At 42.5% G+C, this 15,193-nt stretch overlaps 1 protein-coding gene across 1 annotated transcript; it reads right to left on the bottom strand.

Moving 5' to 3' along the window:
• Positions 1-3,786: 3,786 nt before the first annotated feature.
• agfg2 (ArfGAP with FG repeats 2) lies at positions 3,787-14,589 on the bottom strand. The gene is made up of 13 exons (XM_038975832.1): positions 14,030-14,589; positions 13,096-13,189; positions 12,051-12,166; positions 11,646-11,799; positions 11,112-11,244; positions 10,794-10,898; positions 9,417-9,659; positions 8,783-8,855; positions 7,560-7,603; positions 7,274-7,366; positions 6,721-6,840; positions 6,096-6,166; positions 3,787-5,836 (listed from the first exon to the last, which is right to left on the bottom strand). The coding sequence occupies exons 1-13, from the start codon at positions 14,194-14,196 to the stop codon at positions 5,789-5,791; spliced, it is 1,461 nt and encodes a 486-aa protein (XP_038831760.1). The 5' UTR covers positions 14,197-14,589; the 3' UTR covers positions 3,787-5,788.
• Positions 14,590-15,193: the final 604 nt, after the last annotated feature.

The raw sequence follows: 15,193 nt of genomic DNA, 5'->3' as shown, positions 1-15,193 counted from the left end.
TACTATGTAGTAGTGATGAGTCGTTCGCGAATGAACGGCTCTTTTTGGCAAACGTTGGGAACCAAATCGCATCTCGTGAAAGAGCCGTTCATTTGGCTCCCTGATTTGCATACTACTACTATTACTACTGCTTTTTGAGTTGCAAACGAGTATCTGCAACTAAGCTACATAATCATTATCTGAAGATGGATGATTCAGAATGCAGAAACAATAAATAGTGGGGAGAGCAAGTCATTCTGGTCCACTCTAATTGTTGAAGTGCATAAAAAAAACGTTTCGCAGGCGATCTAACAATTTGGCTAGGTAAAAATGTAGTTGAACTTGCATATCACGATCTCACATGGGATAATGGTAACTTACTCTTTTGTCTTTACATTAGAGATTTGTTAATTTTTTCATGGTTCTCGGTTGATTTTCCAGCATTTTCAATGAAGGGCCGTTTGGGAGGCAAATTATGCGGCTCTTTTAGCTGAACGGAGCCAAATGATGCGGCTCACGGAAAAGACCCGGAATGCACATCGCTATTATTTAGCTAGTAGGCAGAGTGCTTTAATCCATGTACTGTAGCTGCAGCAGTGTACGGACTACTTCGCTGTAACTGCTGTCCTCTCCGCTCCTGTCCCCTCGCTTAGGCGTAGAGCTACTATGAAAAGCTGTCAGTCAACACTTGTCCATAGTATGTGAGATAACTTAAGAGGGAGAGAGAGTCAGAGTATACAGAGAAAGAGAGAGAGAGAGAGAGAGAGAGAGCATTGCGTTTGGGTGCGAACTGGAATCGAATTAATTCCCGTTTGGTTCTTAGAAGACTGTCTATGTGTTCTTCAGCCAATATTGTGGAATTTGCAAAGTTATTTTGAAGATCACATCATGTGCTGCCAGAGAAATGCAACACTCAAGACTCAACAAAAATGCAACCCTGATGAAATTGCATCCCGATGATGGAAACTCGGAGCACCTTTGGCTTGATTGAACTTTTCAGTTGAATCTTTTTACAGCTGTTGGTGCGATCGATTGAACTGTAATGGGAACATTTTACATTCGGTTTATTGGCACAGTTACATGATTCAGTCAAAGTCATGTGAATGTATTATTTATGAAGATTGTTTATTGTATTATTTTAATTACACATAGGTAATAATTATAACTAGCAGCCTAGCGATTCATCTTTATTTTCATTATTACATTGTAGATGTAGAATTATGCAATGTCCCTACCTTCTTGCCCTTTGTGCTGTTGTCTTTGCCCAATAATGTTTGTACCATGTTTTGTGCTGCTACCATGTTGTCTTGCTACCATGTTGTTGTCATGTTGTGTTGCTACCATGCTGTATTGTCATGTGTTGCTGCCTTGCTATGTTGTTGTCTTATGTCTCTCTTGTCGTGATGTGTGTTTTGTCCTATATTTCTATGTTATATATATTTTTATTTTTAATCCCAGCCTCCGTCCCAGCAGGAGGTCTTTTGCCTTTTGGTAGGCCGTCATTGTAAATAAGAATTTATTCTTAATTGACTTCCCTATTTAAATAAAGGTTAAATACAATAAAAAATAAACGGACAAGGTTTGAAAACTATGCAACATACGCCGCCTGGTGGTTAAATGATGTCATTACCTATTTAAAGTTGTCACAAGGGAAGTTTTAAATAGTCTACTCATAATTGACTGATAGCCAGAAGGAAGGAATTACTTGGGTAAATATTTGATGATCCAAATGGTTTGTTACAAGTTATATATTACAAAACGTTTAGTGAAACAAATGAAACATTTCACACACAGAGAGAGAGAAAAGAAAAGGCAAGAAAATAACTTTAATTCTTTAACCAGGAGTGGGGCCTTCGCCTGGGTTGCAATCTGAGCCCTGCACTCTTCAATATTTACATAAACGAATTGGCCACTATTCTAGAAAAATAGTGTCTCCACAATTTAGAGGTTTAATGCCTGCTCTTCACAGATGACCTGTACCTGCTGTCACTGTCACGCCCTGACCTTAGAGATCCTTTTTATGTCTCTATTTTGGTTGGTCAGGGCGTGAGTTGGGGTGGGAATTCTGTTTTGTTCTGTGTGTTGTATTTCTATGTGTTTGGCCTGGTATGGTTCCCAATCAGAGGCAGCTGTCAATCGTTGTCTCTGATTGAGAACCATACTTAGGTAGCCTGTTCCCACCTGTATTTGTGGGTAGTTGTTTTCTGTTTTGTGTATTGCACCTTGCAGAACTGTTCGTTTGTCGTTTTTGTTGTTTTTTTGTTCAAGTATTTGTATTTATTAAAAGTATTATGAATACTTACCACGCTGCACCTTGGTCTTCTCCTTCTCCCGACGACGTTTGTTACAGTCACCCACAGCACATGGCCTACAGCAGAGCCTGGACATGTTAGAGCAGTACTGCCAGACCTGGACCCTGGCAGTAAACCCCCAAAATATAAAAATGTATGATTTTCTAGAGAAGATCCAGATCTCAGGGAGTTAAACCAAAGTTCTCAGTTGGTACAAAATATATAGAATACTGCACACACTACAATGAATTACGTTTAAAAACAAGCTCAACTGGACACCTTAATGATGCAGTGAAGGAACTGAGAGAGAAAGCACGCAGGACATTCTACGCCATTTAAAAAAAAAATCGAATTGAAATATCTATTCAAATTTGGCTAAAACTTATTGAATGTGTCATTGAACCAATTGCACTTTATGGCAGCGAGGTGTGGGGTCCACTTGCAAAACAAGATTTCACCCAATGGGACAAACACCCCATTGAAACCCTGCATGTAGAGTTCTCTAAGATTATCCTACATCTCCAGAGGAAAACTACAAACAATTCATGCAGGGCAGAATTAGTAAATCAATTAGTATTAATATAAACTAAAAAAATAGCAATTAAGTTTTGGAAACATCTAAAATACAGTGACCCCCTCTCATATCATTACCAAGCCCTGCAAATCCAAGAGCTGAGCAAAGAAAAGAGTCCCCTCATCCAGCTGGTCCTGGGGCTGAGTTCACAAACCTGTTCTACTAACACACTGAAGCCTCAGGAACAGAACGTCCAATCAATCAGAATAAACCAAATTACAACACAGTCAAAAGAAAACTACAGTACTTATTGAGAAGCACAAGCACAAAGAAAAATGCAGTGCTATTTGGCCCTAAATCGGCAGTACACCGTGGTAAACTATTTGACCATGGTTACTGATCAAAACCTTAGAAAAACCTTGACAAAGTACAGGCTCAGTGAGCACAGCCTTGTCATTGAGAAGGGTAGACACAGGAAAACCTGGCTCCCTATAGAGGAAAGGCTGTGCAACCACTGCACCTCAGCAGAACCCGAGACAGAGCTGCATTTCCTGATCAAATTTAAAAAATATAAATCAATTAAGAGTGTAATTTCCCCAAATTTGAAACTCTTATTCGAGGTTTCAAAAAACTCTCTGATGAGGATAGGCTACCCGTGCTGTTGGGGGAGGACGCAGAGAGCTGTGGGTTGGCAGCGCACTACATTGCTGCCTGCCATAAAATGAGGGACAGTGTCTGACAGACCAACTAACCTGCACATGTCCTCTATGCTTATTGTTATTGTTCAATGTATGGTTATTTTTACTCTTTGTTATTTTTGTTACTGTTGTCCTGTTGACAATATTGATTATTATTATGAATTATGTTAATATTTTATATGTATAAAGTAAGCTTTGGCAATATGTACATTGTTAAGTCATGCCAATAAAGCAAATTGAAGTGAAAAATTGAGAGAGAGAGACACGCACACACAACAAAATAAAGAACTAGACACTGTTTAAAGAAGCAACCAATATTATTTGAATTTATGAACATGGACACTTCTCATTACAAATACCTTCTCAATGGAACTCTTGAAAAAAAGAGAAAGAAAGAACGAAAATGAATTTCACCTCCATGTTGTCACCCAAAAGAACAAGAAACATTTGGTCCATTACAGGGAGAGATGAAACACACTGTTATCGTTTTGAAAATAGCTTTTACATTCAATAGCATCTCCTCTTGCAGCCCTCTCAGCGCATGCAGCCTGAGACTGAAACACAAATGATTTACAAAAAACAACAAACATATAAAACAATACAAACGTGTTTTCCACATACGTACACAACAGAGGAGGCTGGTGCGAGGAGCAGTAGGAGGACGGGCTCATTGTGACAGAAACCACGTTTGACTCTGTTCCATTCATTCCAATCCAGACATTACAATGAGCCAGTCCTTCTATAGCTCCTCCCACCAGCCTCCTCCGATACGCACACAGCACATGGGGGGAAAAGACAGGCTTGTCTGAATGTTCTCCAATCTACATGCATTAAGAGGATGTTGTGTTAAGGCTGGCATAACCGTCACTAAGGAAAAAAATGCTTGCTTGTCATAATTTTTTGCGCTTGTTATATTGTTCAGCTCTGAAAGCCTTGAAGAGGAATGTCTCCATTCTGTAACTTGATACACACTGACTGACTGGACTGGCTAGCTTTGGGGAGTTTTTGAATGTCCTTTTCAGAGGTGTATCCAAAAAGTAAGCAAAATATGATGATTTGACGTGCTGATGGGGCTGCTGTTGCACAGAAGCAGTACATGGGAGAAACAGCTAATGTCGGGTGGACACTACACGACTTTTAAAATCCTAACATCGCTGAGCCTCTCACATGAAACAACCTTCTTTCCTGTAGTTCTTTGTCTTGCCAACGTGGCACAAATGGGTGTCACACACGCCAAGATTCTTCACTTGGTCGTGAGGATTCTCGGTACCACCACGCTGTCTCATCAAAACATTGACGTGATGATGTGATTGGATTGTTAATGTTACGAGAACGAGCTGTGGCTCAAAGCAGCCTCATAAACTTCTTCAGTCAGACATTCACGCTTGCCATACAGAGTTGAGATATCTAGCCAACATTTTGAATGGAATAACATTGCTTGTGAACTTCAGAGCTGTTTAACAATTTGACACTTTGGCTTTGGTTAAAGGCAAGTACAAATGCATACTAGTAGTAGTCATGGCTCCTGCTTGAGAGTCTACACATTCTGGGTGATGCGAAACAACGTCATCATCTCACTGGCTTCTTCTCTGGCGAGCCCTCATTGGCTCTTGCTGATCACCGTTCTCAGAACTTGTCGATGCACATCTCACACTTCAAGAGCATTGCAGATTTTGTGCCGACAAAATCAAACGTTTGAAAATATCGGGATGTCTGGGACTGCTCAAAGACGAGATGGGTAGCCCTCAGAGTGCATCTCTGACCCGCTCACATTAAACGAGTAGGCAACGACATTATGTCGTTGGATTTTGTCTCCGATCTCAAAATCTTGTCTGGGACAGCTAAATCGGGGCCAAAATCGTGTAGTGTACACCCAGCTTAAGTGTGTAAGTGTGTGTGTATGTCTTGGTGATGACACGCACAGATCCCTGAGGTGGATTCTATTGCCATATAAACACCCTTGGTATATGGTATGTGGTACACACACACACACACACACACACACACACACACACACACACACACACACACACACACACACACACACACACACACACACACACACACACACACACACACACTCAAACACACCGGCACGCACATGCTCACATTCTTTCCATGGATAAACGTTACAGTACAGATAGTCCACACGTGCACGAACACACACACGTAGAGGGGAGAGGGGCCTGCATGAATGTTTCCCCTCTCTCTCTCTCTTTGATGGGGCATTGAAATGGCAGCAGCTCTTCAAGTTCACCGGTCTTCAGGCCACCCCTCCATGTCGGTTGTAGCCAGTGGCGCCGGTATCAGATGAAAGGGTTTCGCGACATTCCTCTACTCGGGTAAACATTCCCCTGAGAGAGGGAGGGAGCGAAGGAGGGAAAGAGGTTGAGGGAGAGTGAGAGAGCGAAGGAGATGGTGAGGGAGAGCTCCTACTGTAAATGTACTGCTCCAGAAAAGCCCTCAAACACCAATGAACCATTCATTCCTGTTGAATTAAGCTTTAGCATAATAATTAAGCAGCTCCCATCCAAATCCCCAGCAAACACTGCGCAATCTATTGAAGTGCACTCAATGCTCATTGTGGTTGTGTTGCTGTAGTGTGGTACTCACAGTGAATGGGTTCACTGACATTGGACAAGGAACTTTGGGCGGAGAGTCCGGCGCAGGGAAAGAGGCAAAACCTACAAACACAACAACACCCCCAAAGCCAGAGATACATTAAGACCAAATACTAATACATCAAATACTATACTAGTCTGACAAATATAGAACCACATGGGAATTGCCACTCAACACACATTGAAATCAACCAGCACCCAACATGAAAGGGGGTGTAAACAAAGAAATATAATTACTAGAATGGGCAACGCCCCACAGACCATGGCAATTTCACTAATTCAACATTTCTGGGTTGTGACTCTATATTTAGGGACTGAGTTGGTGTTATGTAAGCAGGGGAGGTAAGATGCTGGTAATCATCATTAGTTGTGGGGTGACATGGCATGCTGCTGTGGTAGCACAGCCATCAAACACCACAGCACTGACTAAATTTTGTGTTTCTTGGCAAAGCATGTACTGTACTTTGTATATACAGAACGCAAAACGGCAAGTGGTATTTTCGTGTGGTCCTGTACTGGATCGTTGGAGAAAAATCTCGCAATTCTGTTGGCAGAATAGAATAGGAAAGAGAAGAGCTTAGAAGAATAGAATAGAACGATTGTTGACTTCTACTTGCCGTTGGTTTCCTGTTTGTTGGCATGCTCGTGAGGAAATGCATCCTGGGTAGTGGGAGCTGGGAAGGTGGCAGACGGAGGAAACACTGAGGTGGGAGAGGTGACAAACCCACTGGAGTCACCTGGAAGAAACACAACACTGGGGTGTCATCTTGTGTCCTCCAATACACCACGAATCCAGGGGCCTTGTATATGGAGCAGACGTTATTCCCAATTCTCCATTATAACTGCTTGTTAATGATGTATAAACTATAGTATTAACTCATGAACACTGTCTATAAACTACTTATATACAGTTTAACACTTTAAAGAGTACCTTAATGTAAACTGCTACTGGAACATTCTTGACCTTTTCCCCTTGGGACGTCCCAACTCTGACGTTACCCAATTGAATTTGAAATGTAAAAAGGTTAAGGTAATTGTTGGGGTTAGGTAAGGGTTATGGTTAAGATTAGGGTTAGGGTATGGTTAAGACTAGTGTTAGGGTTAAGGTTAAGGTTTAGGGTAGAGACGTCCCAAGGATGCTGGATTGCACTAGCCCTGTGGGAAACTTACCTCCTGAGGTGGAGCTGTGGAAGGGGTTACTGGGAGAGAGGGCAGGCTGCTGCTGCTGAGACCTGGAACAGGAGCTGAACGGGTTGGGGAAATCTGAGACATGGAGGTAGAGAGACAGAGAGAAAGAGGGAGAGAGACAAAGAGCGAGAGAGACAGGGAGAGAGAGACGAGAGAGAGAGAGAGAGAGAGAGACAAAGAGGTTAAGGAATTTGGTCATGTCTTTTAAAATCTTTCATGAAAAATAATCACTCGCGTGATAAATTCATATTTTTGTAACACTGCCTACTTGCAAATGTTTGGGATCCCGTCACGGCATCCATGCCTGGAGAGCTGAAGAAAGAAGGAAAAGAAGAAGGAAGGAAGGAAGGTGAGGATGAGGGAGGACCAACTATTTACAGCGCCTTCAGAAAGAATTCACGCCCCTTGACCTTTTCAAAATGTTGTCTGTTTTACAGCCTGAATTTAAAATGGATTTAAATTGAGATGTTGTATCACTGGCCTGCACACAATACCCCGTAACGTCAAAGTGGAATGATGTTTTTAGACATTTTTACAAATGAATTACAAATGAAAAGCTGAAATGTCTTGAGTCAATAAGTATTCCAGGTTATGCAATGCCTTGCAAAGAACAGCACCTATTGGTAGATGGGTAAAAAAAAAAAAAAAAGAAGCAGACACTGAATATCACTTTGAGCATGGTGAAGTAATTAATTACACTTCGGATGGTGCATCAATACACCCAGTCAACACAAAGATACAGGAGTACTTCCGAACTCAGATGTTGGAGATGAAGGAAACTGCTCAGGGATTTCACCACGAGGCCAATGGTGACTTTAAAACAGTTACAGAGTTTGTTACAGTTTTGACTTAAACAGGCTTGAAAATCTATGGCAAGACTTGAAAATGGCTGTCTAGCAATGATCAACAACCAACTTGACAGAGCTTGAAGAATTTAAAAAAGAATAATGTGCAAATATTGTACAATCCAGGTGTGCAAAGCTCTTAAAGACTTACCTAGAAAGACTCGCAGCTGTAATCGCTGCCAAACATTTATTGACTCAGGGGTGATGAATACTTATGTAAATTAGATATTTCTCTATTTCCTTTTCAATGCATTTGCAAAAATTTGTAAAAAAAGGTTTTCACTTTGTGCTTGTGGCGTATTGTGTGTAGATGGTTGAGAAAACATATATATTTTATCCATTTTAAATTCAGGCTGTAACAAAATGTGGATTAAGTCAAAGGGTATGAATTATTGTATTACTGTATTACTACATGTATGAACATTAAAAAAACTAAAACAATCAATTTACTATTGCAGTTGTCTCCAGCTCTGGTGTAGGACTGTCATGAATTACTAAACCAAGGGCGTGCAGATATCCTGAGCAAATAAAACAATATTTTTGTATTGGGACCGGCGCATTTGCAATGCGCGTGTACAGAGTTGACACATAGTCAGTTAACTTAATATGAACGTTAAGTGTATTTGCTTGACATTGCATTCATTACCTGGCAGGAGTAGAACTGGAGGACAGGCGCTTCCCAAAGAGCGTGTTATACTGGCGTGGTCCACCGGGGGGTGCTAACAACAGACATTAAAACAATAGACAGACCATAAGCACAGGGCTTAGCTGGAGCTTAATTCGAGAGATCGAGTGTAATTAGCTGGTAAGAGTACTTAAATCACTTAGACATAGGATGCAAAGTTTCCACTCTGAGAGCTTGAGTCGTCAAGCTGTAACTGTATTGAGTGTAAAAGTGTAAAAAAAGTTCAACGCTATATTAATCAAATTAAACTATGACACAGAAAAACAATACCTATATGATTGCCTGGGGGATAAGTAGTGTGTATTGAATCATGGGAATAAAACAATAATATATGTTTAAACATGCCCAAAGCATTGTTCCTGCACATTTATGTTAGCATTCGTTATGTTAGCATTTAGTAGCATTGCTAAATCAAAACTGGAACATGTTTCCAAAGTCATTCTCCTACAACCCAACGGTGTAGCATTCAGAGCTGAAAGCACAATGGGAATAATAAACGTTATGCAATGTAGCTGACAACAACCTTTTATCTCGCTCTCTCACATGCACCCCCCCCCCCCCCCCCCCCCCCCCCACTCACTCCTTGTACCCTTACCTGTAAGTCCTGGTCCAGTTCCAGATCCAGGTCCGGGTGATGTGTCAGGGAAGACACTGTTCAGTTGGGACAGGGCAGCGTAGCGGTCCTGGTGGTTTGTGTGTGTGTTGGGGCCGGGGGCTGGGGGGGCGACGCTGAGGGCACTGCGACTGTGCGGTTGGCTGAGCCCTCCAAAGTCTACACTCAGAGACTTAGGGAAGGCCCTGAAAGGGGCTGAGCCCCCTGAGGAGGCCACTGTACGACCTGGGAGAGCCAACAAAAAGATGGCCGATGTAAGGAAGGCTGGGTGTGAGTCCGAAATGGCACCCTATTCCCTCGATAGTGTACTACATTTGACCAGGGCCTGCAAAGTAGTGAACTATATAGGTAATAGAGTGCCATTTCAGACACAGCCTATGCATTTGTTTTTCTGACCATGTGACCTGACCAGGCAATAGCCTCAACAGTCCAATATGGCAAATATAACCTCAGAATTCCTTTTTGGGGCAATACTAGCTTTGCATAAATGTTTAGCATGCTACACGTATTAGCAGCCAGCAGGATTTGGACTGATTCATAGCCTACTTTATCATACACTTCTTCATAGCATACTTATTTGGAATGTTAATGTGCATGATTAGAACTGTGACCCATATAGCTCACTACACTACTGCACCACAGCATGGTGGAATACCATGGGGCCCCGTTGAAAGGAGCATTGGCTACTCTCTAAAAATAGTTATAAATGTGTTATTTTCCTCTCTCTCTCTCGCTCTCTCCCATGTCTCTCTCTCTCTCTCAGTCTCTCTCTCATGTCTCTCTCTCTCTCAGTCTCTCTCTCATGTCTCTCTCTCTCCCATGTCTCTCTCTCACTCAGTCTCAGTCTCAGTCTCTCTCTCTCTCAGTCTCTCTCTCTCAGTCTCAGTCTCTCTCTCTCTCTCTCTCAGTCTCTCTCTCTCTCAGTCTCTCTCTCTCAGTCTCTTTCTCTCTCAGTCTCTTTCTCTCTCAGTCTCTCTCCCAGTCTCAGTCTCTCTCTCTCAGTCTCTCTCCCAGTCTCAGTCTCTCTCTCTCAGTCTCAGTCTCTCTCTCTCTCTCTCTCTCCGCAGGAGAACACATTACTACTGTTTTACAGGGAATTATGCTAATTATTCTATTCCTCGGAATAACCATTCAGCACACTTTCAAATACTGTACAGGTTAGTGCCTTACCTAAAGTGAAGTTGTTTTTGAAAGTGCTACTGGCTAAGGAGGTAAATGTGAAGAGAGAGAAGGAAAAAGAGAAAGAAAAAGAGGGACCAGAGATGGGGAAGAAAATTAGAGATTTGTAGGTAGAAGAAGACACCAGGAAGTATATTTCATAAGACATCCAATCAGACAAGAGGTCAGTGTGGTCTGTACCTGAGGGTCGAGGGAGGGCAGGGAAGGAGGGGGCATGGCTGTGAGTTCCCATCGCCGAGGAAAGAGAGCCTGGACGTTGTCTTTCTATACCACTCATTAGAGAGTCTGAGAGAGAGAGAGAGAGAGAGAGAGATGAGACAAGGAAAGAGAGGACAGAGACAGAGAGGAGACGAGGAGAATAACAGAGAGAGAGAGAAAGATAGAGAAACAGACATAACAATAGAGAGAAGTGGAAAGAGAAAGAAAAAACAGGGTCAAATCATGTTGCCTCAGGTGCCATTATTCATAGTACCAAAAAAAGATGGTGAACAGTTCTACCTTTCAAAGGGGGGTCTCTGAAGCTCTGGGAGCGCGAGGGAGCACGGGCGGTGAACACGTCAGTGCGCATGTCCGCAGGGGAGATAGCAGGGACTCTGTCCCCCCAGGACGAGAGCTGGGACTGGAGGAGAGGCTAGACAGGGAGGGAACAAGACAGTCACCACACAGTGGGTGGGTATATTTCCCCTCTGTGTTACATATCCTCATATAACCCTTCGTCTATTATTAATCACTTTATCTTTGATGTGGAGACGACCTGGAGTGGGTTCTCTCTGTGTCGTAGGACCTCTGCTACAGTATTCACCTCTCTCTACCTCTATTACTCGTGTCCACATTAACACCTCTCTCTGCCTATCTCTTTTTCTCTTTTTCTCTATCTATCACTCTCCCTCCACTTCTCTTTCTCACGCTCTCTCTCTTTCTTCACTTTCTCTAATTTAATTCGATTCAATCCAGCTTTACTGACAGGAAATACAGCTCTGCCTCTCTCTCTCTCTCATTTCCTCAATCTCTTGGAGGTGTTATGTATCTCACCAGTGTGCGTAACAGTCTGACCGAGGGGGGCATGGCGTGGGCCTGGGCCTGGGCCTGGGAGGGTGTGGGGCCGTGAGAGATGGGTAAGGCCTGTACCCCAGGCGGGCTCCAGGGTCCCTCTACCTCCCTCCTGTTCTTGTTCTTCGAAAAATGCCTGGAAATAGTTACATGTTGCTGTGACTACATTTGAGGAAGAGATTCTATCTCAATGAAACTAAACTAAAAAAGAAAACTTTTCTCACAGTAAGTAAATGCACTGTCCTAAAAATTCCACACATTCTAGTCAATGTGCAATTACAAATGAGTTGCTATGGAGCTTTGATCAGATGAGTTCAAAGTAGGTGGTACATCTGACATATGGATATCTTTCTGAATATATGATGATATCTTTATTGATTTCCTCACCATTTCTTCTTCTGGTATTTGTCCTGGAGGAACTCCTTCAGTTTCTGGGAGTCCCTTGTGTCGAAACAACCTTCTGTCTTTGGATCAAAGGCACACAGCCAGGTCCTCCTCCCCACCTACACACACACACACGCACGCACGCACACACACACACACACACACACAATGATACAGAACATAAACAATACACATGCCTCCCCACACATTAATTACATCTTTTAGTCACAGTACTGCATCTCACCGACATGAAAATGAATCACCAAGATCAACACATTGATTAATCATGACTAAATCTGACTGAAATATCCAGACTTTTCGACCTGATATCTGCGTTAGAGCAATGAATCAGACACTCACACATGTACACACAAACTAGGTTTAAAATTCAATTATTGGGCATAACTGTAAGCAATGAATTAGACACACACACACGAGGTGGTTTGGGTGTAGCTGTGATGTTGCGTTCCGTTCACTGCAGAGCAGCTACATTCCTCCAGAAACAGTCTGCAACCACCAAAACAGTGCCATGATCTGGCCTGACTGATACAGGAGGGGGGCATCAAGCGTCCCCTTTTATCTCATAAAGAGGGATAAGAAAATAGAGGAGATTCTACAACAGACTGGTCTAGAGAGGTGAGGGTTTGGATCTAATATTGTCTAGTTCACATAAAAAAACTATTATGAGAGATGGATAAATCTACCTCATGTCGCCTCAATCGCTCTCCTGGTGGCCTCGGTAAAAGGATGTACATGTAGCATTTATGATATCTATTTATAATACCTATGGTATATCATCTATTCTCGCTCTATTTATCCTGGAACATCAAAAATGTATAGAATACTGAATGTTACAAGTCCAAGTATGCATCACGATTGTGTTTTGTTCACCTTTTCCTGACGTTAGAATATTGAAGTATCCAGCCGAGCACTGAAAATTATCCCCAGAATTGTAATGAGGAAGGTGAAATATAGGTGGAATACTGTTAGGTCCCGCCTACAAGCCCACCTGACTGTCAATAATGGATGCGGCCCGTTTGTCACTCACCTCGTTGCCATGGTTTTGCAGAAACTCCACTTCCTGTTGGGAGAAGGTTGTCATGGAGATAGACTTGACTCTGTGGGGAGGGTTGAGTCCTCTCCTGAGGCAGAGATTGGGGAAAAAAACAATAAATGAGAGATGGAAGATGTGTAAGTGGGCACTCCACATTTGTTCTGCCTATAATCACATAAATCACTGAAGAGGAACACTCATGATAGAGAATTGAAGAGTAATGGGATGTAAGGGGGATTTAAAGTGATCAAAAAATGGATGCCATGAGAGGTGACTGTGAGAAAATGTGAAAATTGTCATAGTGCAAATGTATCCAGTGTAGAGGTTAGGCATACAAAACATGACATAATAGTTTGCTCATTCAGTGTGCAAAGGGTTTAAAGTTTAGGCTATTCTTCTGTGCTCGTGACAAGACTCTAAACCTGTGCTGAAATCTGGCCACTGCAAATTACTGAACCTTGCGACATGCTACAGCCATAGCCTATAATGTGTTGAGGACCTGAGCTGGCAACGGTCTGCATGCAGAATGTTACATGAACCAGAAAGAGACACCGAACCTGGGCCACGACGAAAGGAAACGTAACACGGCGCGATAAACGGGCACGCCTGAAAATGTTAAAGTAGTAGTAGTACAATTAACTGTAGCCATAGGAAGTTAACACACCAAGGGGGGACGCGTAAATGAATACAGGGCGCATAGGCCACGTTAGGCTACAGTTTCACGTTTCAGTTCCTTCTCAATGCTCAAATATAACAGCATCTTTACATATGCTCTGCAGATGCAGCATACTGGACATTATTATTGGTTAATAATTTGCATGCAATGGCTTATTTTATTTATATGCATATATAATAGCCTCATGTGCGCAATATGCATGTTATAGAAGCTATCCAAATATATATGCCCCTTGTGTATCCACCTACTTACAGCATTCCAGAGCACGACGTGCACACGAAGCAGCCCACGGTGATATCGATGTAAGTCACCCCCGGTTGACTGCACTCGAAGCAGTGTTTGTTTACTCCAGCCTGGGCCAGCTCCCGGACCTTGCGGGCGCATATCTCTTGGCTGTCCCGATGTTTTCGGTTCGACATACTGCTGTCTCGGCCCGCTTTTGGTCTGGCGGAGAGAACTATAGCTCGTATAGTGGTGAGCCGAGTACCACTGGCCCTCCACTAACCTCCCTTATTCCTCCCTCCGTTTACAGTATGTTACTCACGCCCGCATTATGAAAACGATTATTATGCGGCTCGCGTTTACGCGATTTGAGACCGATATTACCTGGATATTCCTACATGCATGCGTCAGGCTATTTCGTGTCTTTAGCGGAAGTCAGAAATGAGGTCTTATCAAGCTGTCAATGAGTTTTACTACGTCGTTATTATTTATCCATTGCTGCGGTATTCTCTTCTGGAGTGGAGAAAGACATCTGCCTCTCGCTCTAAATATCTCTCTCTCTGCTCCGCTCTCTGCTTGCCATACGCACACCCCCCTTTGACATTATTGCGCTCGTGTCTGTCTTTCCATGAAGACGCGGCGCTTTGGAATGATGACAGATTTTTGAAACCCAGATTGCCAGCTAAGGCAAGGACCAGAGGATCACACATACCATAGAATGGTAAATAAAATAACCCACACAAATAAACCAACATAGACGAGAGAAAAAAATTCACCATTGTAGTTATGAAATTATATTCTATACGCTGAAACAAATAGATGTTGATTAGTATTATTTGATCAGAGCTGTCTGATGTGAGTTTATTTTCATAGTAACTCAGCAACAGACCTTTAACGGCTACATCACGCCCATTGCATGATGACGTCCGACATGAAAAATGTTTGTTTCATCTGTTTTGAATTTGTTAACCCTTCACACCACTCTCTAAAACCCATCCGTATAGAACAGTAACATACAAATAAATAAAAACATAGGCTAGGCTATACAGGTCCAAAAGGGTTTGCCCTCGCGCCATTACGCACATGTAGCCAACTAATGTAGTCAACAGATTGAAGATAGATTACCTACGCAAAATAAATCTCTCTTAAACCTTTAGATTGGGTTCAGATTTGACACTCAGAGCAGATCAGTCA

This window comes from Salvelinus namaycush, chromosome 36 (assembly GCF_016432855.1).
Source record: "Salvelinus namaycush isolate Seneca chromosome 36, SaNama_1.0, whole genome shotgun sequence".
Classification (NCBI taxonomy): domain Eukaryota; kingdom Metazoa; phylum Chordata; class Actinopteri; order Salmoniformes; family Salmonidae; genus Salvelinus; species Salvelinus namaycush.
This window is presented reverse-complemented; position numbering and strand designations above follow the sequence as displayed.